This window comes from Biomphalaria glabrata, chromosome 9, assembly GCF_947242115.1.
Source record: "Biomphalaria glabrata chromosome 9, xgBioGlab47.1, whole genome shotgun sequence".
Lineage (NCBI taxonomy): Eukaryota > Metazoa > Mollusca > Gastropoda > Planorbidae > Biomphalaria > Biomphalaria glabrata.
This window is the reverse complement of record NC_074719.1, coordinates 23,483,379-23,510,289: the sequence shown is the minus strand read 5'-3', so window position 1 is coordinate 23,510,289 and position 26,911 is coordinate 23,483,379. Positions and strand designations below refer to the sequence as shown.

The window sequence follows — 26,911 nt, the reverse complement described above, 5'->3', positions numbered from 1 at the left end:
GTTAAACATCAAACAAAATAATCGATTACCAATAGTTGTTTCTTTTTGGTTCGTATGTTGCAAGATAAAAAAAGAAATAAGTGTGCAAAATTTCAGCTTGATATTGCTGACACTCTATAAACCTAGATTCACTTTCCCACACTCGATATAACAAGCTTTAGAGTTTTGTAGGTTATCAAGTCTAGATCAGTTGACCCTAGACATTAAGTACGATATCTTCTGGGTACATATAAGAGTGCTCTCATTAACAGACAAGACTGGGAATAGTTTTTTTCTTTTTTGTTTTTAACGGAAAAGATGTTAGGCTACATTTTTTGAATAGTTTTTAAATGAATGTTTCATTTCCACTTAATTTGTCGTTGTCTATTTGAACATTGTATTTTATATGCTTCTTTTCTAATCCCAATTTTTTTCTTATGTAGCAAGTTTTGTATTGTAAATCTATAGTCATCATAAGCTAATATCTAAACCTAGCAGTCTCCAATATTTTTGTAATATATAAGAGCCTGTAGATATTTTCACCCATAAAGATGCTTTCCTTTTTCGAACATCATTTCAGAATTTAGACACTACTTTGTATGCTTGGTGTCGTGTGGCCAGCACAATGAACTACTTTCAGGACTTCCTCAAAGATCCATTAAAATGTACCGAATTTTAACTCTTATACGTAGGTCTTGAAAAGACTTCTCTGCCTTAATTGTCTTAAATGGGCTCAAGCTGTTTTTGTTTTTACAAAGCTTCTATCAACTCACTCTGTTTGTCTGTCTGGTAAAAAGTGTGTATACGTTTAATCACTAAGTTTTATTTAATGTACCATTAGTTAAATTAAGTCTTGTAGCAAATACAAGCTCCATAAAAATGTCTCAACTAAGCCTATGAATCAACTGAATGTCCGCATGCCACAGTATGAGAACCACTGTTCTATACTATATGTCTAGATCCAGTTTTGTATTCTAGACTGATGCCTATGAATGTTGCATGTTTCTGTACCACCAAACTAGACTTTGCTATACTCTAAGTCAGCTGTTCTCAACCTTTTTAGCTCCGCGACCCCATACTACAATTTTTCACTTGGCGGCGACCCCCAACCATACATTTTCATTTATTTCATTTCAAGAAGTTTGCATAGAAACTAATCTTTATAATCGCTATTATGTATATACCTCAAGAAAAACAGTATTTGTGAACAATTTACAACGTCTGTGGATTCATCAATCTGGATGCTAAATATTGGAAATGGATACGATATTCCTAATATTCCTTGAATTACCTGATTGATATTATCAACGGACATGACAATTTGTTTTCCCTGTGAACAGTGTCATTACAAAATGAAAATTGCACTAAATTTAGGGCCCCTGGCAATACTAACTCTTTGGTAATTCGTAGAGCCACCAAATTAAAAAAATCAAGGGCTGCTATGTTTTAATTATGCTACTTGCCACCTGAATCAAGTCTGGATTTCTTGACTTTATCTGACTTCAAAACTAAAATCCTGGATGTCTCTATCCGCAGAGCTCGGAGGTTTGTTTGGCCTCATACATATGACGCATTTGTCACCCCCACTTTTTTGTCTATTTTATTGATGCTAGACGATCGTTTCATAATTTGTTTGATAATAATGTAATTTAAGTAATTTCTCTCTTCCCCAATACTACAAATGTAAATATACAAACGAAGCATGGTACATTTATGCTTGTTACAACACATTAAAAACGAAAAATAAAATTCCGTTAAAAAATAACAAAAAAAAAAAAAAAATAATAATAATGAAATTTTCAGACGTTCTTAGGCGACCCCTGGCTAGCGGTCATTCGACCCCTAAAGGGATCGCGACCCACAGGTTGAGAACCCCTGCTCTAAGTAGATGTATACCTACGCTTAACAATTTTCTAAGAGATAAGGGTGGGGGGAGACAAATTTGGCCGAGGTGTTTTTTTTTTTAATCTATTATTCATTACTTACTAAGAGTAGCCTATAGTAATCGCTCTAACAAAAATTGATTAGCTTTATAAATGAGGAATTGTCTTTACAATGGAAAAAAAATATGTTACTTGTTTCTTTACTACATATAGAGACATAGTTGACCAAATCAAGACATATTTGACCAAATCAAGCTTTTAAAAATATACTTTTAAATTGGAAATAAAAGGTTTACGCTGGGACAAAATGTTTCTACTTTGCCGTTTAAGATATACATATTTCAACGTTTGTTTCGTTTCTATGTCTATATTTAGATCTAGGTCACGTTTGCTGTGTCACTATGTCGCACTAGATGAAAAATTTCCGGGAAACTCCTAGGGAATGGTTTCGTATTAAGTGGTACGCTTTTCGTTTATCGTGAAACTAACGCACACATGAATCTACACAAACATTATGACCTACTTAACTGTGTAGTGTGTTCAGTTCGAGTGGATGGGAAGAACCGAAGACGATACAGCTATTTGAATGGTATCAACTACATGGATCTATCCAGCATAGCCTACTGATCCTCCATCTCTCACCAATGGATATAATAAACTGGATATAATAAAGTTTCTGAATGTAGAAAAGATCCTGATCTAGATTAAAATAAATCACGATTTGTTACTTTGATCATATTGATGTAAACACTAACAGTCACTACAGTGATCTTGGATTTCTTGATTAGATCTAGTTGATAATATAGGCTACATCTAGTCTAGATCTATATCTATACCGGTATCTAAAGTTAAATAGCTAATCATTGTGATTGAGACAAAGTAAAGACTCTGCGGACTGTGAGTATATTCTTTCATTTTTAGCGGCCCCCGAAAGGGAAATAGATCTAGATGCTATTAGTTTTGTGTGTTCTGTCTGTCCGTCCATCCCGTTTAGATCTTGTAAACTAAAAAAGATATTGAAAATCCGTCATTATGATATTTTAGACCTTTTAAAGTTCTGATGCAACGGCTACTAGTCTAGATCTATTTTCTTTGCTGAAAGCGAAAATTGTAATTTTTAAAATCAACTATGCAAACAGTTTTTTCATAAAATTACACCATTTTTACAACTATTCACTATTAATAGTAACAAACACAGGAGGCTGTTTAGTAAGGGAGATGGCTATTCACCATATTTTAACACATTTATTTAAACGGTTTTAGAATTTTTGTAAATAAATTATTTTATTTTTAAATGCATTGCTAAGTTAGTTTAGTTCTGTCATACTAACTACTACATTTACAAAAATAAAAGTTTACCTTTTCTATTAAAGAGAAAAAATCTATTTAATTTGCATAAAATGAAAATAATTTAAAACAACAATTGATAAATAGTTTTTCATATTATCGCATGAATTGCAATGTGACAGTTCATATATAGAACACTTAATTAAAGGAATGTTTATTTTTCCTTGAGGCTTTGAATAAGAGATTGATCCTTTACAAAACAATTAGATCAATTAGATAATCATTATATGATATCAGTTTGGCCAGGCTCACATCTAACTTCATATTCACTTTCACATATCCCTTGGTCTGCTGGACCTGTCAACCTTCTTTCTCCATTCTTTTCTGTCATTTGCCTTTGATAGAATTTCATTTTCATTCTGATATTCTTTCTGAAAATATTGAAACCTGCCTGGGTGGACCACTTCGGGGGCCGATTTAGAGTTTGTGTTTCCACAGTAACTTTGTTTACTTTGCATTATATATGTACTTCCTTACCTAGATTTACATTCTTTAAATATTTATATTTACAATTTTATGTTGTACCTAGAGCTATACAAAGACCTAGAAATCTAGATTTATATCTAGATAGATACAATATTAACGATGTATGCGTGCATGCATAAGAATGTCATTTGTCTTCTAGGCTTAGTTTTTTTTTTTCATCATTTACTATAACTAACTGGATCTAGATTTAGAGTCTATATACCTATTCTATTTTATTATTGTTAGGCCTATATGTCTTGTCCAGACAGTCCAATTGAATATCTCTCTCTCATCGATATATATATGTGGGCTTTTTTGTGACGGTACGCACCGGTAGGGCATATCGGCACCTTTTTGAAAAAAATATTACTTTTGTTGTATTTTAACGTATATTATTAATTTCTTTTGGTTAAAAGTTAGGCAATCAACAACTGAGTACCGGCACCTTTTTTTTTTTTTTAAAGCACTGTATATATATATAAGTATATACATCAGTGAAGGAGATTAGTGTCAACCACATCTTATTACGTTCAAGTTCGATTCGATTAAGGAATATTTTAGGTTTTGGAAAGATCTTAAGTTTGGTTCGATGTTATGAAATTAGGTTATAGCAAAACTAAGTACATGTAGTAAGGTTCTATTCAACGTATTAGGCAAAATACCTGAATTTAGAACTTTACACAAACAAAGATAAAACACAAATAATGTGCAACGTAGGAGCTATTACGAGTTCGCTACTTCAGACATTACGATTATAAATTGCTCCTGTCAACATACACTACTATCGTAGCGGTAATTTTGATGACCATGAACACAGATAATAGCTTTATTTCAGTTTAATAATCAGGGCTGTATGCTCTATTTGCGAAGAATTCTACGATTAAGTCGTTGATTAACATGCTTGCCTAATTGACACATGAAATGCGCAGGACGTAATATATTATCTTTTTTTTTGAAGTAGCGTCTCTAATATATAAGATATGATAAGTTGGCTCAGTGTCATTCCACCCACAGAAAATATTCTTTCACTGTCAGTGCCAGTGTCAGGAAGAGCCAACTACGTTGTAGCAATCAATGCTATCGTCTCGGAATGTCTTAAAATCATTATCTTTCCAAATTTTTAACGCATCACAGTCAGTCAAGAGCAGTGTCAATTATTTTTCAAGTTTATGACTCGTGTCATTACTATCAGCTTTAGACAAATGAGTCACAGCTGTCTTAAAGTCTGCTAGTAAATCCTATGATTCAGTGTCAACTTTACTCTTTTTGGAAAGAGGCTGTTTGAATCGAATGCCTGATTTCATAAAAACTGTCTTTATGTGTAGTATCTGGTGTGTTGATCAAGACTTGATTTTGTCTATCATATTAAGCATATTAAAAAACAAATTCAAGATGACTGTTGTGTATTTATGTTTCTTGTTGTGTGTTTTGAACTGATCTGTTCTAGTGTGTCAAAATGTCTTAGTGTCCAGGTCAGCTTGTGTGTGTGTGTGTGTACTGTGTTAATGTGAACTGTTTTGTCATTCTTATTCAATAAAGCCCAGCAACAAAGTAGAAAACACCAAACTGTGGGAGATGAGTGGACAGAGAAATATAGAAGTGCAGATCTTAGGGAGGAAGTGGAGTTGGATTGGTCACACCCTTAGAAAAGATACCAGCAACAGAGCTAGACAAGCCTTAGAGTTGAACCCCCAGGGAACAAGACGCAGAGGAAGACCAAAAAGAACATGGCGACGCAGTGTACTTGAAGAAGCAGAAAAGACCAGGAAGAGCTGGGAAACCATCAAAAAGCTAGCAAGAGACCGTGGAGAGTGGCGTGTTTTTGTCGAGGCCCTACGTTCCATGAGGAACTTAAAGGAGTGAATATGATGATGATGATTCAATAAAGCCTAGCATCCAGACATGTCTTCCTGTAGTATTTTATTAGGTCACTACAATTTATTGAACAAGAATCTTGTGGATTAATTATGCTTCAAACTTCAAGTATAGATCGTTTTCTAAAACCTGAAAGATTGGTGGTGGATCCTAATGATCCAGACACTCAAAGGATCTGGAAGCACTGGCTTCATACATTCGAAAAATTCGCATTAAAACTAGCTGTATCAGAAGGTGAGAAATTCGATCTACTATGTAACTTTATCTCACATGGTGTGTATGAATTGATATCTGACTGTACTGACTTTGAAACTGCTGAAACCACACTAAGCGGACTCTATGTCAAACAAACCAATGAGGTTTATGCTCGCTATCTCCTATCCAATTATAAACAGGACAGAGTGTTGACAGGTATATTCAAAGATTGAGATTGCTGGCTAAAGACTGCCATTTCAGAGCAGTCACTGCCCTCGAAAATCAGAACGAGGCCATTAGAGATGCATTCAATAGTAGCATGTCATCACCAGAGATTAGGCAGAGACCTTTAGAGTACTTATCTCTGGACCTCGCAAAGTCATTGGAGGTAGCTAGATCTCTGGAGATCGCGCAGAAACATTCTGCGACAGATAACTCGCAACAAGCCACTACTTTTCAAACACCACAACCACAACAATCCACTACGTCGAAATTGCCGCTATGCTCTGCTGTAGAGGACACAATTGATTCGACACCCATTACCATAGCTGCAGCTCAAGGCAAGTGCTACTTTTGTGGAGGTGCCCCGCTAAAGATGCAATCTGCAATAAATGCGACAAAAAGGGACACTACAAAAAGGTATGCAAATCAAAACTTTCTACAGTTTACAGACCTAACTCTGATTCAGGGGCATATACAATAACAGCCGCTTCTTCGTTTTCTCTATCTCGTGCTGTAATGAAAATACAAGTTAACAACATTACACTTGATGCCCTCGATACAGGTAGTTCGGACAGTTTGCATTTCTGCATCGGCTGTCAGAAAGTATAGATTCAAAACTTATATCTATGGCCAACACGAACCTAACTGGTTATATTCGAGGCCATGTTAATGCTGACATTAAGAGTAAAGGCTCCACGTATAAAGACTTCAAGCTACACATACTTGACAACCTCTGTAAGGATGTTATTTTAGGCAACGACTTCCTTGAACAACATGTGAGTGTACAGATCAATTTTCAGGGGCCTAAACCATCAATGGTCTTAAATAGAATGAAAGCTGCTAAAGTCGAACCCGCTCCTCTTTTCCAAAATATGCTTAAAGAGTATCGACCTATCGCCACAAAATCCTGACATTATTCTGCAAACGACACTCTATTCATCAATTCAGAAGTTGAGAGACTCTTAAAAGATGGCATCATTGAGCCCTCGTCATCTCCATGCCTGGCTCAAGTCTTAATAACAACTAACGAACGACACAAACGAAGAATGGTAGTGGACTAGAGCCAAAATGTTCATCGGTTCACATTTCGGGATGCTTATCCATTTCCCCGAATTGATGATATGGTCTCTCAAATAGCTAAATACGAAATATTTAGCACCCTTGATCTTCGCAACGCATACCATCAGATCCCCTAAGGAAGTCTGATCGCCCTTATACTGCCTTTGAATCTGGAGGAAAATTATACCAATTCTGTAGGATACCCTTTGGAGTAACTAACGGGGTAGCCTGTTTTCAACGGACAATCGACAAGATCATAGAACAAGAGTCACTGAAGGGTAAATATGCTTATATTGATAACATCACCATTTGTGGTAAGGACAGAGAAGACCATCATAAAAATCTGCTTAAATTTCTTGGGGCTATAAAAAAATATGTACTAACTCTTAATGAGGATAAGTGTGCATACGCTTTTTCAAGAATAAGATTACTAGGTTATGAAGTCTCCCATAATGAGATGAAGCCAGACCCCGACAGACTACTGCCCTTGCGTCAACTTCCTCCACCCGAGAACCTAAATGCACAAAGACGAGCTTTGGGTCTATTCTCCTACTATGCCAACTGGATAGGACATTTCTCAGATAAGATCCATCCTTTAGTACACAACAGAACTTTCCCACTCCCTGAGAGAGTCAAAGATACATTTCAAGCGTTAAAAAAAAGAACTAGAAATGGCTGTTGTCACTAATGTAGACCACAAAACTCCGCTGGAGGTTGAAACAGATGCATCGGATATCGCTATATCCGCTACCTTATCCCAGAACAAAAGACCAGTTGCTTTCTTCTCCAGAACACTATCTCTTAGCGAGAGACGTCAATCCTCCGAGGAGAAAGAAACAATGGCTATATTTGATTCAATCAAGAAATGGAGACATTTTCTATTAGGGTCGCATTTCAAACTCACCACGGATCAAAGGTCCGTATCATTCATGCTTAACCCTTGTCATCGCGGTAAAATAGAAAACGACAAAATTCAGGGGTGGAGGATAGAACTATCAATGCACAGTTTTGATGTGTGTTACCGGCCGGGGGCTGACAACATGGCCGCCGATGCTTAACCCTCGCCATCATGGTAAAATAAAAGACGAAGAATTTCAGTTGCCTTTGTTTTTACTGCTAGGCCAGTCAACTCAAATAGTCCAATAACTTACTAAGTTACTTAAAAAGGCACTAAATGTTGATGTGATATGAAATGTATTTTAGGGATGTGTTAGTTGCAAACTTGATTCACCTTGTTAGGATAAAAAAAAGGACAGTTCGTTCGGTTCGTAAAGATCAGTTTTAAAGTTTCGGTTCGGTCTATAGTGAATTTCGAACTCCTTCTGGTTATAAGGTTCAGTTCGTTTCGTAAGCACACGCGTCCTTATGCCATATTTCAATGTCACGGCTGGGTTCTTTTGGGTGGGGGGGGGGTGAGCTTTCTTGAACTTAATTCTTAAATATTGAAGTGTTTCTTGACTCATGGAATGTATTAAGACTTAGGTGATTTCAATACCAAGACGACACATTGCACGCATTGCATCTGTTATTAAGGCAATATTAACCATTTTGATTGCTGTCTACAAAATCAAAATATAAATGTAAAACCCAAATATCTATAGGCCTATATATATATATTTCTCGGAAATTATATGTCGACTACCTACGAAGCTGTGTTTTTTTTTTATTTACTACCAGGCAAAGAGATGATACAGCTTTATATTTACTACCAGGCAAAGAGATGATACAGCTTTATATTTACTACCAGGCAAAGAGATGATACAGCTTTATATTTACTACCAGGCAAAGAGATGATACAGCTTTATAATATTTTTATCACATTCGTGTTGAAAATAGATTAGAAAATGTCTACATTTTTTTTTTCATATTTTGCTTAACTAGGCTGCTAGGGGAAAGTTAGGGCGATCAATTTGCGTGTATTTGGCTGCCAAACGTCAAAACCTGACCCTCTTCCATGCTGACCGGATCATCGGCGCAATTAGGTGTCAGGTGACGGCAGGATTTTTCCATAGAGCAGTGACCGTTGCCCTACCGTCTGCCGGATTTTCTGTAAGGATTTACTCTCTTGCCTTAGTACGTAGAGTTTGGTTTGTGAGCAGTGGGACTCCAATGTTGTCCTAAATCTCTCATCTCTACATGTAGAAAATTGAACTCGTGGCTTTAGCCATATCAAGAGTTACCCTCCTACACACATAGGCCAAAACACCTTTTTTTTGGAGGCCTGCCTTAGTTCTTGTCGACAACTCAAGCAGAACATTGATTTTAATAGGAGCTAAAAAAAAAACCAATCGTTTCTAGTTGGCAGTAATCTTGATAGCCTTTATTAGTTATGTGTTTTGATCTCTTTGTCTTGGTGTTCTAATCTTTTCGAATCATTAGTCTAGATGTAGCATTTATGATAGCCAAACGCCATGCCAGTTATTCGTACATCTCAGATAGAGGATGAATACATTTACGTGCCACATCACCACCTGTCTCGAGTCAGGACCAACAGAAGACCTAATGACCGTAGCAGATCTTATAAAACAAACAGTTATCAATGGTAAGTACGACTACATTTTTATAGCCTATTAGCCTACATGTATTTCTTCACATTTTGTTATTTTCTTGTAAATATACTTTGTTTTGTTACCTTTCGATTTTCGATAGCTACATTATTTATATACAGATTTTTCTCAACTATTTTGTATTATCTTTTTATATATTTTTTTACAATACCTCTATTCAAGTCACTCCTTCTTGGAGGGTGGGCTGAGGTCTCAAAAATGGATCTAACGATTTTCCTAGAAATTTAACAGTTGATGTATATCGCTGAGAAAATAATTACTAGCACGTTGGTCACATGGGGGAAAACTCTATAATTTGACCGTTATAATTTTTCAAAGTAAAAAATAATTAATTGCAAATTTGGCTAGAAACTTACTAATCTATGTCTAGATCCTACATCGGTTTTGAAAGGACTATCGCGTTTGGGAATTTCCGAATGTAAGGCTTAATTGATTCAAGAGTTTACAATAAATTAATGTTCAGGAACATTTTGCGCATCGTCTTCTAAGTTTAGATCTAAAAGCTTATCGTTGGTACATTAAAAGGTGTAGGCCTACTAGATCTATACATTCGCTTAACCAGGAGTCTATGTCGGGGAGAATGGGGGAAGGGGTCGGGATTTAAAAAAATTAACATTCATACATTTTAAGAGAAAAACGATTGCTCTCAAAGGAGTTATTGTCTTTTTTAAAAAGTGTTTTTATTTTATTTTCTTGTTTATTCTTTTCTTTGACTTTTTTTGTATGTGTATTTTACCCTCAGAACTTTTCTTTGTAACTTCTCTTCTAACATAATTTCATTCCCATTTTTGTAACATTAGGCCCTACTTTGTAACTATCCAACGGTTATGTCTTATTTGAAACTTTACTCGACCTGTTTTATCTTTACTTTGTCCTTCTCTTGTAAGTATTTTTAGCTGCTTCTGGTTCCGATGTCAATACTTGGCCATGAACTGACACGCCATTTGTCTTGTGTTGTACTAAGAATCTTGAGTTATCAGGTCATACGAGTGTAAATAAAATGAATAGAATTAAGTTGTTTTGCGTAGGCTTAATTAAGATCAACTCAGGCGCCCATTTAACCCTCACTGGCATAGAGGAAATTAGCTTGCAGTTGGCCTCTGAAAGAGACAGTTGGAGAGCTTTTACGAAGACAGCGGGATACACATTTGAGGTCCAAAGAAAAGACCTTAAGAGGGCAGATGCAGAAGATGGAAAGAAAACTTAAATAGACCCTGGCGGACAACGGATTTGTCTGCAACAGTTGTGGAAAAAATATGCAGGTCGCAACTGGGTTTGCATAGTCATGTGAATTTGTGAATGAATCTCCGTCCGCGGCTCAAACAAATTCTAATTATCGTGTCAGCAGACATTAGATGAGAATATATGAAACAGTAGATTACAAATCTATGAGTGTGGAGCTAGCTGTCTCTACGTTGTCTTTTCTTTCTTCAGTGTCTGCCAGCTATTGGCCCATATGGCCTTGCTCCCGCGTGTTCGGTTTACAACGCCATTTATGTGTGATGAACATAGCAAAACGTGAAGTTTGACCTTCGTGTGGGTCTAAATGCTGTCAAATCTCTATCCAGAGCCTGAACAGAAGAGAGGGGTGTAAAAATAAAATTGTGTGTGGGTTAGATAGATGTTAAACGTATCTGTTTCTATTAATGCTCACTCACGTCATTGTTGGAAACATCTATGGGAATAAATTAAAAACACAAAAACAACTTTGGACGAGCGGACAGTATTCCATCAGAGCAGAGATCATAATTATCGCTAGATGTAAGAAAGAAAATAATTGGTCTATGGCTCCCAAAGTTGTACAATGTAATGCCCTTTTATCACCAGGGTTAGACGAAGCTTTTGCTCTAGTGGACCTTATTGAGGTACACAGGACTTCTGGTGGGCCACGCTTTTGATTTTTGAAAAATTATAATTTAAAGTAAAAAGTAAATTTACTATTACAATATGTTTCTCTATAAATAGTATACATGGAATGATATTTTTATAAATAGTATACAATGAATGATATTTATTTTAGTGCAAATTTATCAACGCTGTTATTTGGCTAGCATTTTTTATTTTTAAAAATTCTTATTGTATGAATAATAGATTCAGATTAGAAAATGACATCACCCAAAGTTCATTGAACCATTTTTTCGTCTTTATGGTCCAGGACTTAAGTCTGCTTCACCACCTCCAACCATTCGGACCTGGTAGTCACCACTTCATCGAGATGTCCTAGACTGCAGATTTGTTAATCCAAACATTTGAACACGTGATTTCTATTCACAATTGAAACTGTTCAATGATGGAGGCAAAGCCATAAATAGCAAACTTTTTGATTGTAGAATCAAGTTTCCAATCTCTTTCGCTTGTTGCACGCAGTCATTTTGTTAATATCTAGTTGGCAACAGTTATCTTTTAACATGACATCCTGGACATTTTTATTTCTATGTATTTCAAAATCTTCCTGTTTTCATTTGCGTTATTCTCATACATGTTCCTTTCTATGGTTTCCACACGTTTTCAAATCACTTCTTCTTCCTTTTCTCTCCACCTGTCTTTTATTGCTTGAAGAACGTGAACGGGATCTTCAAAATTAAAGTGTAAACAAATATCAACTTCTACAATCGATACTTTCACGTGTCTCTTGACATCAGTGTCCTGTAATTGGATTACTTGCAGTATGCTCTATGTCAAAAATTGTGTAAATCACATCATATTAAAATAAATCCTTTTGTCATGTCTTTTTTGTCACTTTATCCTAATTAATCCTAATTTATTATCCCTTTTTAAAGTGTAGGCCTACTTGACACAAAAGTTGTGGATTGTAAATAGTGCTCATTTATTGCAACCCACCAGTCTCTACGAGGACATTGTAAATCTTCTGTCTGTTTCTTTCATTACAAAATTTGAAAAAAAAAATTAAGTTGGTCTGCTGAAGTGATGTGCAGTAAATAGTGCCTATTGATTGTCAACTTCCACCAAGAAAGTATGCCCTATGTTAAACTTCAAGTTTCACTACTTGTGTCAGTTTGTTTGTTACGAACTTCATCACTTCACATTCATCTATTCCTTAGTCTGTTGAGCGTTGGCGCACCACTCATGATCTGTCAACAGTCTTTCTCCGTTCCTCTCTACATTTAACTTTTGATATAATCTTCTTCGATGACAGACCCGTCCATTCTTCAATGTTATTGCTTTTTCTGTCTGCTTCTTCTTTTTTTGCACTGTTCTCTGAAGGATGTTATTTGAGAGACACGAAGACCTTGTGATACGGCCATAAAGTTTCAGGTTGCGTTTTTTTGGACAATTGTTCGCAGGTCATGATTGGACCCAATCGCTGTTTTGAGTATGGCATGGGACACTCTGGTCGGCATTAGAAAAGTACAATAGAAATTACAAACTGTAAAGAAATTATTCATTTGGCCATTTTGTATCAAATGACGTATTTCGAGTCACTCGACACTCTTTTTGGCCCAAATTTTTATGAGAGCTAGTAGGCTCGTTCGTAACTATCTAATTATTTTTAAAGTATCTTAATATATAGTCTCAAATGTGTCGTTATAGTAGCGTGTGCTATCTGTTCTAAATGGTATATAGCGAATGCAGTATAATACTAAATAAAACGTCAATTGAATAGGTAAATAAAATATACATATTAAGGCTTTAAAAAGAGTTTCAATTAATCTTTGTTACTATTATGACGTTGGCCTATGTTATTTGTTAACTTTACTTATAACTTCGTAAATTCCTCAAAGTGCGGATCGTTTTGAATGTTTTTGTTGTATTATCAAAGGCAGCATCTTTCTATGTATATGATTAATTACCGTTAATTACTGTGCAATTATTATTTTAATTGACTATTGTTACGGTAGCCCTACATACAACATGCCTTTTTAAACTATTTGCTGGTTAACTTGTTCGTTTGTTATATTGGTATAGGTATAGTTCACCCATCGTACGACGATGTACATAATTTTAATATCCAGAGGGTTGAGGGTTTTCAACTTCAGTTTTGTCTCATCTGTGTGGCTGCTGTCACCTCACCTTCACCTAAGTCTGTTGAATCATTTGTGCGCCGCGTCTTTCAATTGCTTTCTCTGTCTTCCTCTTCTTAATTTGTTTTCTTTGCGAGCCCTTAAGACCTTGTTATATGGCCATAAAGTCTTAGTTTGCCTTTTTTTTTGTCACTGGTCAGCAGTTCATCGCGGGACCTAAAAGCTACTTTTATCCTCTTTCGAATCTCATTTGTGATGCGGTCTTTGTGGGTGATACCTAGTATACAACTGTAGCATCTCAATTCCATTGCACGGATCCTCCTCTATGTATATAGTTCTGTAGTTAGCGTCGAAGAATCGCAAACATAAAGAATGTGGCTGATGTATGCTATTTAGAACATACAACTTTGACCTGACACATATCTCTTTAATACAAATGCGCACTATTATTTATATGGTAATATTAATGTTCATATTATATTATTACTTTGAATTATTCACATATGTTGCAGGGTAGTGTTTGTGTTGACAATAATTTCCATGGTAACGAGTTTCTTTTTAATAATCATTGGATTCTTCCACACAGAATTGTCAAAATTTTCTCCGAAAGTAAGTAAGCTTATATAAAAAAAACACTTAAAAAACAACAACATTAGACCTAAATGTCCTGGGCTTTTGGACTTAAGTTGTTTTTTTATTTATTTCAAAGAGGGAAAAAAATTGTTTGAAAATGTTTATTTATTAATCACCAAAAAAATGACCTACTTTTCCCTTACAATTTTTGATTGGATTAAACAAAATGTTTTTTCCAAATATAGGATTACTTTTTGAGGTGCAGTGGCTGAGCGGTAAAGCACTTGGCTACTGAACCCTGGTTCAAATCCCGGTGAAGTCTGGGATTTTTAATTTTGGGATCTTTGGGCACCTCTGTGTCCACCCAGCTCTAATGGGTACCTGACATTAGTTGGGGAAAAGTAAAAGCGGTTAATCATTATGCTGGTCACCTGGCATCCCCATTAACAATGGGTCACAGAAACAGATGACCTTTAATTCATCTGCCCTATAGATTTCAAGGTCTGAAAGGGGAACTACTTACTTTTACTCCTTGAGCACAAAAATAAAAACTTTTAAGTAGTCAAATTTCAACACATTATTATACAACTAAGCAACTAGCTTCACTGGGGATCTCAAGTTTATCTGTAAAAAACAATATTACATTACAGTATCTTAGTGTCTTAGTAATGTTTATTTTTTTAGTTGTAATAATGTGTTACATAGAACCATTAATTTCCCCTAAAAAATTCTGCTTTATTTATTGTTGTAAAAATATAATATTGAATCATTGTTATAATGAAATGATACTTTATCTTTTACCCAAATGTTTTACTTTAGAAATTAGTTTTCCCTTATTGTTGATATTTCCTTTAAATCTTTTCATTTTTCTAGAATATGAATCCTGCCATAGCTTGTTTAGACTGTTCAATGACTGATCACATCCCACATAACTTGCTAGAATCTGTCGTCTTGAAAGAAATCAATGGAATCGACAACTGTTGTGCTTACAACAACAAAGAACTAACTGCACTTTTAGAAATTGTGAGTTTCATTTTTATTTAAATAATGACCAATTTCTTTTATCAAATCAAATATGCTAATTTAATTATTATAAAGTCCTGCATAGAAGTAATAAAGAAATTACTTTTTTTTTTTTTTTTTTTTTTTACTGTTTTAATTTTAGTTGATACTAGATTAGATCTTAAACATTCTTTTATCTAATCTTATAATCTATAGACATTCTTTCAAAATATAAGATAATTACATTCTACATATGTCAATGTGTCAATCTAGTCATGCATGTTAATCAGAGACTTAAACTTTGATAAGTCATTGTTTTCCTGGCTGATTCAGGCTATTCGTTCTATGCTTTAATGACACCTGGGAACAAGGAACCCTTACATTAATTTGTCCTAGCATATGGAATGATAAATGTGCCTTTACCTTTGTGTCTTTCTGAAATTTTGTTCAGTTGTGTAAATGTATTTGTACATTATAAGGACTAGAAGATACTGTTTGGTTGGTGCCTATGCACTATGGCTATTTTGACACCACACAACTATTTGCCTACTATATTTACACAAAAAATGGTAAAGCTTAATTGGCATGACATTCTTTTCAAGTCATTGCCATGACAGCCATGCAAGCATTAAATACATCAGTCTGGTAAAGTACTGGCAGATTGATGTGCGACTTACTCTATAAAAACTGTTGACAGCCTATGCCCTAAGTTTTTAATGTAGTGATACTAACAATCTGGCAGTTGGGGTTAATAATTACATTTAGGTAGGCTATATGTACATTGTAATGCAAATATATTCAGAGTAATTTGCTTATTCCTTCAACTTTTTGCTTTAGCAAAGAAAAAATATGTTTTAAAAAATAACTATTTTTTGTATGCCTTGATACCAAAAGTTTTACTAAAAACAAGCTACATTTCTTTTTATGAACTATTATTCTTTCAAGATTAAATTAACAAGCATATATTTTTGTTTTCATTTTTTTTTTGTTATATTGTGTATGTTTGTTTATTTTGTTGTAGTTCATTGAGAAATTCTGTAGATTTGGATGAAAAAAAGTATATTCAGAGAATATAAAAGTCAAACCGAAACATAAAGAAAATAATTGCAAAATTATAAAGGAAGCATAAATGAAAAAAATGAAATTTTTCATTCATAAAATCCTAGGCCTTAAAATTACCATATACCTAATCTTAAAACCAGACTCCAAAGTAGATCCATCATGTCGTAGCATTTTTACTTTTGGAATTAGATAACCTCAAAACTAGCACCATTTTTAAGTTCATTTTAGAAATTGATTTAAAAGAAATCTATTACTTTGTGATTGTCTACAAACTATGCAGTGATATTTAAGATAACCACCCAAGGCTAAAATAAATAAATTAAGAGTATCCAGTTTATTGACAATTTAAAAACATTTTCTTTCTTTCAATAATATTTTCATTTTATTATATGTTTCATTTATTAAACAGTCCATGAGAGGAAAGCATGTTAAATCTGGTTAGTAAAATTTCTTTCTTGTTGTCAATGTTTTTTTTAGGATATTTTATGATTTAAATGCAAAGTTGCTTGAATAAAAAGCATTTACTTTGCATTTTCCTTTATTAGAATGTATTATTTTTATACAAAATGTTTTTATAATTAATTTAATATATATATTTTCACATTTTAATATAGATTAATGTAGTATAATATTGTTACGTATTTCTGAATCTTCTGGCTAAATGTATTAGTAGACACACAAATAAAAACACTGCAAAGAACTTGACAACTCAACTTTCAGTTTCATATAACTTTAATGACTATTAACTCTCACAATTTGTTACTGTAACATGTAGCGTCAAAGACTGTACAATATCTGTCAGTTTACAGTTAGCTATACTTCGTTGCAATTCATCTCTTCACTTCGTTGCAATTCATCTCTTCTCAGCTTGCATCGAGCCGTATTCCACAGAACAGACCAACGACACACTTCCCAGTGTCGCTCCAGGTCTCCCTAAGCTGAACCAAGTCGTATTCAAGTCTACCGAATCAGAGCCGTACATGTCTTACATCGACTGTATCAACTGTAACGGCTCAAGTCCACTGTAGTACGCTGTATAGACTTTAACGACAGTAGTCCACTCCAGTTAACTCTATCCTAGTTAACTTGCATCGATTTGTACACATCTCTCTTCTACTGTCTCGCACAGTAGACAACAGTACCGACGACTCACTCACGACTGACTTTCACATTAACTCTCTGGCTTATATAGAGTCCCTAATTGCTCCTCCAAAGTTGCACAAACATTGCTAGTATCATCTAGAACAACACGTGAGGACACGTCACATCCTGTCTTTGTTTTTACATGTAGATTCCATAGAACACCTGCTGCAGTGTCATCTCGCTGTGGGTCACACGTTGACCTCTACTTGTCACTGTTCATTTGTAACAATATTTATTGCTCATTTATTAAACTGTGTATATACAAACATTCAATTGGGTTTGAAAGCTGTCTTTATATGGGATGAAAAATGTGCAAGAATAGGTCCATATTTCAGTAAAGAAAAAGTAAAACAACATTATTACTAATATTATTACTATTTAAAATTCAATTAAATGACATTTGTTGATCTTTCAAGTAGGACCTTTTATTCTTATTTTGCAAGAGGCATCTTTAACATGAAAAACTGCAAATTTCTTTTTATTTATTGGCATTTATTGCCAAGATGATTCTTTTTTTGTGTGTGTATTTTATTTCAAAAAGATATCATTTCTCAAGAGCACTATATCTTGAATCCTTAGATGTCTTATTGATGACAAAAAACTGATCTGTTTCAAGAAAATGATTTTATGAAGATCAAGTTCTTTACAGACATATACTACATGTTCCTTAATGAATGTCTATTACACTTTAGTATTGGTCCTTCCTACCTTTTCTCTATTTGACTTACACTTTACTCATGTTGAAGTGTAGACTGTAGACACCAAATGAAGGCATTTCTGCAGCTAAAAATTCAAGAAACAATTCAATGCTAGGGCTCTACCCTAGATGCCTATAAGGTAGCTTAGGGGAATGCAGACATATCCTTTTTTTCTGGGGGGTGCATCACTTATAGAAACTTGAAAAATACTGATTTAGTGTAATATTATTATTTATATAGTTATAATTGTGATTGTGTTTTATTGTAAACACTCATAAATTATAAATTAGAATTTTTTTTGTAAATTCAATAGGCTTAAAGCATGATTAAAAAATGTCACAGATCTGGTATATTAATTCAGACGTAAACAAAAATTACTACAAGTCTGATTGCATGCCATTATATTACAAAATTTACAGCTAAATTATTGATGTAATTATGCAATATGAGGTCAAATGTTCTACATTTTTATTACAGCTCTTCCTGCATTCAATGTTTCCAATTTCTCCTTGAGCTCAGCCTCTGCTCATGTTCAGTTGTTAGCACCAATCAAAGGATCAACACGCAGTTCCAGTAAGCTAAATATTTATCTTCTTTTTCATATATTGTTATAGATGTCTGTCATTATTATGTGTTGTTTATGTGTCCTAGTTTGGAATATACATTTTTTTATTTAGTATGTATTTTTTTAGGGCCTTATTTAAGGTAAGGCAGGCAGGGCTACAGCCTTGGGTTCTCCACAAGAGATAAAAGTATATCCGAATTTTGATGGATTAGAAACTTTTAAAACTTTTTTTTTTTTGCAATTTCACCAGTAACACTTTAAATCTTACATTGCAACACTGTCATGATAAAAAAAAGTGTGCACATGTAACACGATTGTAATATGTAAATGCAGCTCAGGAATTATGGAAGTTTGTCTACCAAGGGCCTTACTGAAAATATACACTTTTTAAAACTAAAATATTAATCTTACTATTTTTTTATTAGATTAAGTTAACAAGTATTCTCTTTCTTCTAAAGTATGACATATATATGCTTATTATTCATAAGTGGATCTTTATGGAAACTTTCCACAAAATCCTGCCCTTGTGTATTATACTGATAATAGGTTGTTATAAAAAGTGTTTACTTAATATTAATATATTATTACTAATTAATTTGCAATATACCAAGATTACTAACACTAAAAAAATTATTTAGATTTTCTCAGTTGTTAACTAAATTATGAAAATTATCAACAATCAATAATCTGTACTCTTATATTCATATAGTTGAGTTTACAGATGAACTAGCCACAATGCTTTTGAAAGATGTCAGTGAACATGATAAAAAATTTGAGCATGTGAGAAAAGTTGATTTACTTAAAGATGGATTCAAAGTGATACATTCTGGAGTGTATTATCTGTATAGTAGTGTACATTTCAAAATCGGCTCAGAAATTAAATGCTCAACTCTAAGTTACACGGTCAGAAACATTTTTTTTTTATATATTACAAATTGTTTAACTGTAAAAATATATTGCTCTTAAATATTGTATTTCTTTATGAGTTAATAAATACTTTGTCCCACAGTTAACATTTATTTAAACTTTTGACTTAATTATGTAAGAATATCTTTTTTTTATGTTGTGCTTCATTGAACCATAGAAAATAGTCTCAAAGAGAACTATATATATAGAGAGAGAACATTAGTTTAATAAAATAAAGTATACATTCCACACACTAATTGAAGTATTTGATAATTCAGATATGTATGTGTGTGTTTGCAATGCTTACTGGTTGGTAATGTTTGGTTATGAAAAGTAAATTAATGAGTACAATCATTGATGTTGACTAAGATCTATTTTATTATTATTGTGTAATCTCTACTAAATGTAATCATGAATCTATTAATGTAGTAGATCAGAAACATTAAAAGATTTTTTAAATTTAAAACTAGGTTGTGAACATTATAAAATGCTTTAAGAGATATGGCAAAATAATTTTTGTTTTGCTCATTGCTATCTAAGTTGAATAAGTATTCTGTTCTCATAGTCTATGGCATTAAAGAGTTGTAAATATTTGAACATTAATTAGACCTCATAGGAATAATATGAACTCTTTATGTTGTCTGTTGTATTTATGTGTATTTTTCTGTTGTGTTGTCTTTATATGAGAAAAGAGTCCTTGTAATCACAACAAATTTCCATAAGGATCAATAAAGATGTCTTAGTCTTAGTCTTAATACACACATATAAATCAAGAAATGAAATGCTTATGTAATAAAATTGTATGTTAGGCTTATTTTGTTTTCTAATTTTTCCTAGACATGGCATCACACAATTGAAAAGAAATCTTCAAGTCAGTCAATGGTATTATTTAAATCTGCATATACCTGTTGCAATAATTGTACCAGCAATGATGAAACAAGTTACACAGGTAAAGTATTTTTGCCCTGTATAAACTAGTAAAATATTAAGTCTTTGCAATTCTAAGCAAAGTTCTCATTTATTATTTGACATAAAATAATTACAGACCATTTCTCTAGTCAACTTATCAATTCAATTTACCACAACTCATAGTTATGATGGGGGCGCTGAGGCTGAGTGGTTAGGAGCTTGGCCTTTAAACTTAAGGTCCTGGGTTCGAATATCTGTGAAAACCTGGATTTTGAATTTCGTGATTTTTAGGGCGCCCCTGAGTCCACCCAACTCTAATGGGTATCTGACTTAAGTTGGGGAAAGTAAAGGCAGTTGGTTGTTGTGCTGGCCACATGACAGCCTGATTGTAAACGGTGGCAAAAGAAAAAAAAAGATGAACTTAACATCATTTGCCCTATAGATCGATCTGAAAGGGGAAATATAATTATCACAGGCTTGACAACTGACCCATTATTTTTATTGTATATTGAAATTTACAAGTTATGATATATAAGCAGCCTACTGACTGATATTAGTTAGTGTACTTACACAGTATAGGTATTGAAATATAGTTTTTATTTTTAAAAATTCCATGTATAGAAAAAGTAAATACTTTTAAATATGTAAACAGCTGCTATAAAATAATGTATATGGTAAAAAAATGATTTTGAAATATATGAAATGTAGGGAAACAATTATTTTTTATCACTAACATATTCAATAATGACTTTCATTTGATTTGTTTTGTCAAGGAAATATTGCAGGAATATGCATGAGAGAAAAAAATAACATGAGTTTTTAAAAAAATGCATAGGTGCATGACACCCTGATTGTTGACCATTGGCCAAAGAAACAGATGACCTTAACATCATCTGCCCTTATTATGGATTTGCTTAGCAATGGAGTTAAGGGAGCATTGCTTGTAAAATTAATCATGAATTTTAAGACATTATTAGGAGTTTATTTCATCAATAGTAATTACTGATAATAAGTTACAAATGTTTGCTTAGAAACATTATAATTTTCAAAGTCACAGTAGGTCACAGCTGGGGCTGCATAGCCATGGGAAATACTGCATTCCTCATTAATCTTCGGACTAGAAAACAAGCTTTATTATTATTATACAAAGTAGTTATAAGATGTACGATAATTTGAACCATGCACCCTTTGATAAGAGGTCTAATTTTTATTGTTATAACATCTGCCCACAAATATGACCTAAAATTAGCTTAAACAAAAATTAAGCCACTTAAAGATTGATTAATAAATGTGTTGTATTTGTTGCCCTCTCCAGGTGGTGCCATAAGATTATTACCTGGTGACGTTATTAACATCAAGATATCTGGCTATGGCTTGGCATTTATTGATCGAAATTCAACATTTGCTGGCCTTATGATGATGGGTGAAAGTTAAAACAAATAATCGCTATGGAAACGATGATTGACTCTATTAAAAATAAAATACATTAATAAAGAATGACAATTTTGTGCCTCAGGAAATGAAAAATTTTTGGAATATATTATTAAATGTAATCAAAATGACTTGTGCATGTCAAGAGCATAAAATAATATTAATACTATCTGTGCCTAAAGCTGAGTGGAAAATTGTACAATAATTATATAAGTTTTTTTTTATACAGCATTTTATTTCTATGATGTGCTCTGATTATTAAAAGTAACAATTGAGCCTATTAATTTAAAAGATGGTAGTTTAATTTTTTTTTTTAATTCTTTAAAGAAAAAGACTAAAATTATGTAACAAAGTCATTACAAACATCTCTAAAAACAGCAATGGTGCTTAAAGTAACAGAATATTTCAAAATCGACTGGCTCCCTACTCTTTTAGAACCCAACCTGCATTTAGTAGTTGAGATATTGATATTAAAGATTAAAATCTTTATACAGGTAAAAAAAAAAACTTTAAATAAATATTTCTTATGAAAATAAAACTTATTTCTAACATGTTAACATATCACAACTTCTTTATTTATGTAAAAAAAAAAAAAAAAAAAACTTTTAGATAAATAGAGCACGTTGATAAAAAAAGGACTATTTTTTAAATTTTTGTACTACTATACTTGTGGATGCACTTTGATGTGGCCATGTGAAACAGTGCACTCATCCTTGATCTATGGAATCAAAGATATTGCCATTAATATAATGTGTCAATCAAATGGTTCATTCTCCTATTTTTTCAATATAACTTATAAGTTACATTTTTCTCTTTTTATGTGTCATTTCAATTTAATGAAATTTCATATTTTAAAATGAAAGCACTAATATAAACTCTTGAAAATGATGAATTCTACATATTGATAAAATAAACTAGTATTAAACTATTACTCCTGTTTGCAATAAGTGATATTTGTACCGATATAAAAAATGTGTGATTTTTTAATGTATTTTTTGTGCATATATTTAAACAAACTTCATGTATATCAAGGATCACAGAACTCTTAAAGAAACATTAAAATGTAAATTTTGAATATACACTGGTTGCCTATAAATATTCATGTAAATTTTTGTTTTCAATTGTGGCTAAATTTTACATCCTCAGTATTTTGTGTCTAATAATTCTAGATTTGACTGTATATTTGTTGCCATTTTAACTCCTGGTGCCTTGTTCTACCATTTGTTGGTGTTGCTATTACAAAAGTTTGTTCTTTGTATAATGTGTAAATTATATAATTATATTGTAAATACTTACTTTTGTTCAAAATATATATTTGCCTCTTTTTAATTTCATTTTTAGGATTTTTATAAGTCTAATTTTCAGGGCTAATCATTTTTTTCTTTTAATATATATATATATATATATATATATATATATATATATATATATATATATATATATATATATATTATTTAAATGTATCAAAAAGATATTTGAAAAGTATATGTCTTGTTTTAACTTCTGTTTGTTTAGTTTAATTCCTTGTCTTCAAATTAAAAGAAATAACAAATTAGGTTATATATTGTTACAACTAGTCTGACAATCAACTGTGATTTCTTTTAAGATCAGAGCCTAATAAAAGATTTTTCTTCCAACCAGAGTTAAATTAAATTTTTTAAGTAACTGTTTTATAAATATACATTTTAAAAACTTTTCCATAAACTGTGGTCAGCCCTATGTTGGATGAACTTACCATTAAGGCTCAACTAGCGATGAAAACAATAAAAAAAAAATGGTCACGCTCTCCTCCGATATGTCGATGAAGGTCTAATCAAAAGGGATCTCCAAACATCAAACATCAATGATGACTACTGCGAAGACGTAGTCCTAGACTGCAATTAATGGAGAGAGATGATGACAAAGGAAGCTATGGGCTGTGAAAAAGCATCGACCTCAGATCAGGAAGAAAAACTTACCAAACGAAAAATTGCTGATTCCTCTACCGTCAAAACAAATGCCACCATTACGTGGTTTCTCTACCATCAAAACTATTGTCACTTTTACATTGGTTCCTTTACCATCAAAGCAATTGTCACTTTTACATTGGTTCCTTTACCATCAAAGCAATTGTCACTTTTACATTGGTTCCTTTACCATCAAAGCAATTGTCACTTTTACATTGGTTCCTCTACCATCAAAGCAATTGTCACTTATACATTGGTTCCTCTACCATCAAAGCAATTGTCACTTTTACATTGGTTCCTCTACAATCAAAGCAATTGTCACTTTTACATTGGTTCGTCTACCATCAAAGCAATTGTCACTTTTACATTGGTTCCTTTACCATCAAAGCTATTGTCACTTATACATTGGTTCCTCTACCATCAAATCAAATGCCACCATTACGTGGTTTCTCTACCATCAAAGCAAATGTCACTTATAAATTGGTTCCTTTACCATCAAAGCAAATGTCACTTATACATTGGTTCCTTTACCATCAAAGCAATTGTCACTTTTATCTTGGTTCCTCTACCATCAAAACAAATGCCACCACTACGTGGTTCCTTTGCCATCAAAGCAAATGTCACCTTTACCTGCGCTATATGTGGATGGGAACGTCTTGCCTTCAGGGAAGTCCAGAAGGGCGCCTTTATCCTGATGATCATCAGACACGATTTCTTCTGACTAACAGGCCTGGAACGAGGCCTCTTCACCCCCTGCCCTGTCTGAAGGATCCACCATACCATTAACTATGGAAGTTCTCACCAGAATGGGGCTCTACAGTACTCTATGAAGTCAATTAATAATCAATTAATGACTTGAGGAGGCCAACATATAATAATTGTTTGTGTATGTTTGTTTATAGTTTGCACTCCATACATTTCATTTGATCTCATTATGGATAGTTGAACGGGATTATAGCATCAATCATATTATCTGAATTTGAGCTAAGAAAAACGTTTTGGTCTCCTAAACAGCCAAAAAAAAAAAGGGGGGGGGTTATAAAGCGGGTCGTTTCAATTTAAAGTAACATATACTAGAATTCGTGCCAAAAATACTTGACGTGTTGTCTTTTTGTTTTCTTTTATAAGTAGGCTTACTTGAATAGTTCAATGGCTAACCATTCGGCCTCCCATCGAGGAGGTTCGAATTCAGAAACGAGTAACTTCTTCAGATACCCCGTCCCTTCCCCACACCACTGGTCCACAGAAATGATTGAACCATATGCAACTTATTGAGAATGCTTTAAGCATTAAAGTTGCGTTAAGCACAAATAATAAATTAAAGAAATATTTCCAATCGAAGACATTTTAGGCCTATATTGTTAGTCAAGAACTCTAGATTATACTAATAATCAATTACAATGATTTATTTAAACTAATTGATGCAGTTTCACTCAATATATATATATATAAGCTTCTACACACTTCTCAACACTTGCCAACATATACTCAATATGTTAATTGTCCCACACGGCACGATAAAACCTTAGACATGTCTTATAGCAACATAAAAATGGCCTACACATCTCGATCGTTATTTCCCCCTCGGAGAGTCGGACCACACAATGATCCATAATATCTTACACCCACGTACAAACTGGTTTTAACAACAACAAAACCCGAAGTACAGTCCATCGGATCCAGTCATGGTCTGACGACGCTGTTTTACAGCTACAAAGTTGTCTGGAGCAAACAGATTGGGAGATGTTTATAAGCAACTGCCCAGACAGATGAACTTACCACAACTGTTAATTCGTACATCCAGTTCTGTGAAAACATGTTATACCAAAGAAGAAAATTAAAACATTCAGTAATAATAGACCCTGAATGACCAACATAAAAAATTAACATTCTGTCGTCATCGAGAAGTACATAGGAAGTCTATTTATAAAGCTCTGGTTATGAGTGTGTATGTGTCTTTCGTGTGTGAATGTTGTTCGTATGTGCATCTCTATTGTGCATCTATATTGTTATTGTACAGTAATTACGCTGAGGTTGTCAATTGTAGTCAAACCGAATTTCCATTTGATTGGATCAATAAAAGTTATCTTATCTTATCTTAATAGCCTTTATATTATAAGACTTTTTACAACTTTTTTTTCAAGTTTAATTAACCACATTTAGATAAACATTAAGATCTGCCTTTACTATCGACTGGCAAAAATATCGCTTTTAATTTTTTTTTTTTTTTTTAAGAGGTTGAGATAGATTTAGATCTATAGAACTATTTGAATGCCAGTGACTATTAAAGTAAATTATGTAGGTCTATTTGAATTTCTTGTTTTTGGTTAAAATTTGCCTAATTTTTACATTTTTTATTAAATGAAAGCTGGTTTTCCTGGCTAGCTAGCAGGCAACCCATACTATTCCATGCTCTAATGGCATTAGGGAATAGGCCCCGCGCAATCCGTTTCGCATAGGGCCCCGCAATCTGTAGGACCGGCAATGCCCATGGCATATATAGATTCTATATAAGTAGGCTTACGCATGGGTGTACAAAATTTTGTTCATTCTGTCCCTTTATTAGAATATTATTTGTTTTGTCGGTTTTAGTTCTAAAATGCCACTTTTTAGTTTTTGCTGTCAATGTCAACAACATTCATGTCTGCTCATGCCAAAGTGTAGAAAATTGTTTCGATTTTTTACGTTTACGTTTTGTTTAGTTTAGATCAGACATTAAATTGTTTTCTACAATAATAAAAAAAAATAAGATAAAATCTAGAGTAGATCTACTCTACTACTAGATTCTAGATCTAGTGCTACTATGTTTAGATCTAATTCACATTGTTGATCTACTACTTAAAAAATTGTAACTAGTTAAACTAGATGTAGATTGTAGATGTAGGTTCACTAAAAGGTTCTATATCTAGTTCTAGTTAGTAGATTCTATACTTACTAGATCTACTACTCAACTAGACTCTAGATCTATTATCTACTGGTGGTAGTACTATCCTATAGACTAGATCTAGATCTATATAATATTCACTATAGTACTATAGATGATAGATTATACTCAATTATAGATCTATTTTATTCTATAATCTATACTATAGTATAAGTAT

The 26,911-nt window shown here is 33.2% G+C and overlaps 2 protein-coding genes across 8 annotated transcripts in view; both read left to right on the top strand.

The window, feature by feature from the left end:
• Window positions 1–2,341: 2,341 nt before the first annotated feature.
• Window positions 2,342–23,501, top strand: LOC106080140 (uncharacterized). 3 transcript variants are annotated; one of them, XM_056041062.1, is made up of 9 exons: window positions 2,342–2,759; window positions 9,410–9,567; window positions 14,088–14,184; window positions 15,022–15,171; window positions 16,622–16,649; window positions 18,531–18,626; window positions 19,328–19,521; window positions 20,362–20,473; window positions 21,749–23,501. In XM_056041062.1, the coding sequence occupies exons 2-9, from the start codon at window positions 9,437–9,439 to the stop codon at window positions 21,865–21,867; spliced, it is 927 nt and encodes a 308-aa protein (XP_055897037.1). In that variant the 5' UTR covers window positions 2,342–2,759; window positions 9,410–9,436; the 3' UTR covers window positions 21,868–23,501. The 3 variants fall into 3 exon arrangements, with proteins under 3 accessions (XP_055897037.1, XP_055897036.1, XP_055897038.1); XM_056041061.1 differs by having other exon boundaries at window positions 2,344–2,759; window positions 9,405–9,567; XM_056041063.1 differs by having other exon boundaries at window positions 2,346–2,759; window positions 9,461–9,567.
• A 2,885-nt stretch (window positions 23,502–26,386) lies between these two features.
• Window positions 26,387–26,911, top strand: part of LOC106056764 (uncharacterized) — a 44,852-nt gene continuing 44,327 nt past the window's right edge. For 3 of the 5 annotated variants that reach the window (XM_056042539.1, XM_056042533.1, XM_056042536.1), the window contains exon 1: window positions 26,487–26,658. The gene's annotated coding sequence lies outside the window, so the exon portion shown is untranslated. The other 2 variants (XM_056042534.1, XM_056042537.1) reach the window with 2 other exon arrangements.

Excerpts from the sequence above, each read along its gene's own strand:
- LOC106080140 (XM_056041062.1), top strand. The coding sequence starts at position 9,437 with ATGCCAGTTATTCGTACATCTCAGATAGAGGATGAATACATTTACGTG. Across the intron at positions 16,650-18,530 it reads AGGAAAGCATGTTAAATCTG|CTCTTCCTGCATTCAATGTT; the intron begins GTTAGTAAAATT and ends TTTTTATTACAG. Across the intron at positions 18,627-19,327 it reads AGGATCAACACGCAGTTCCA|TTGAGTTTACAGATGAACTA; the intron begins GTAAGCTAAATA and ends ATATTCATATAG.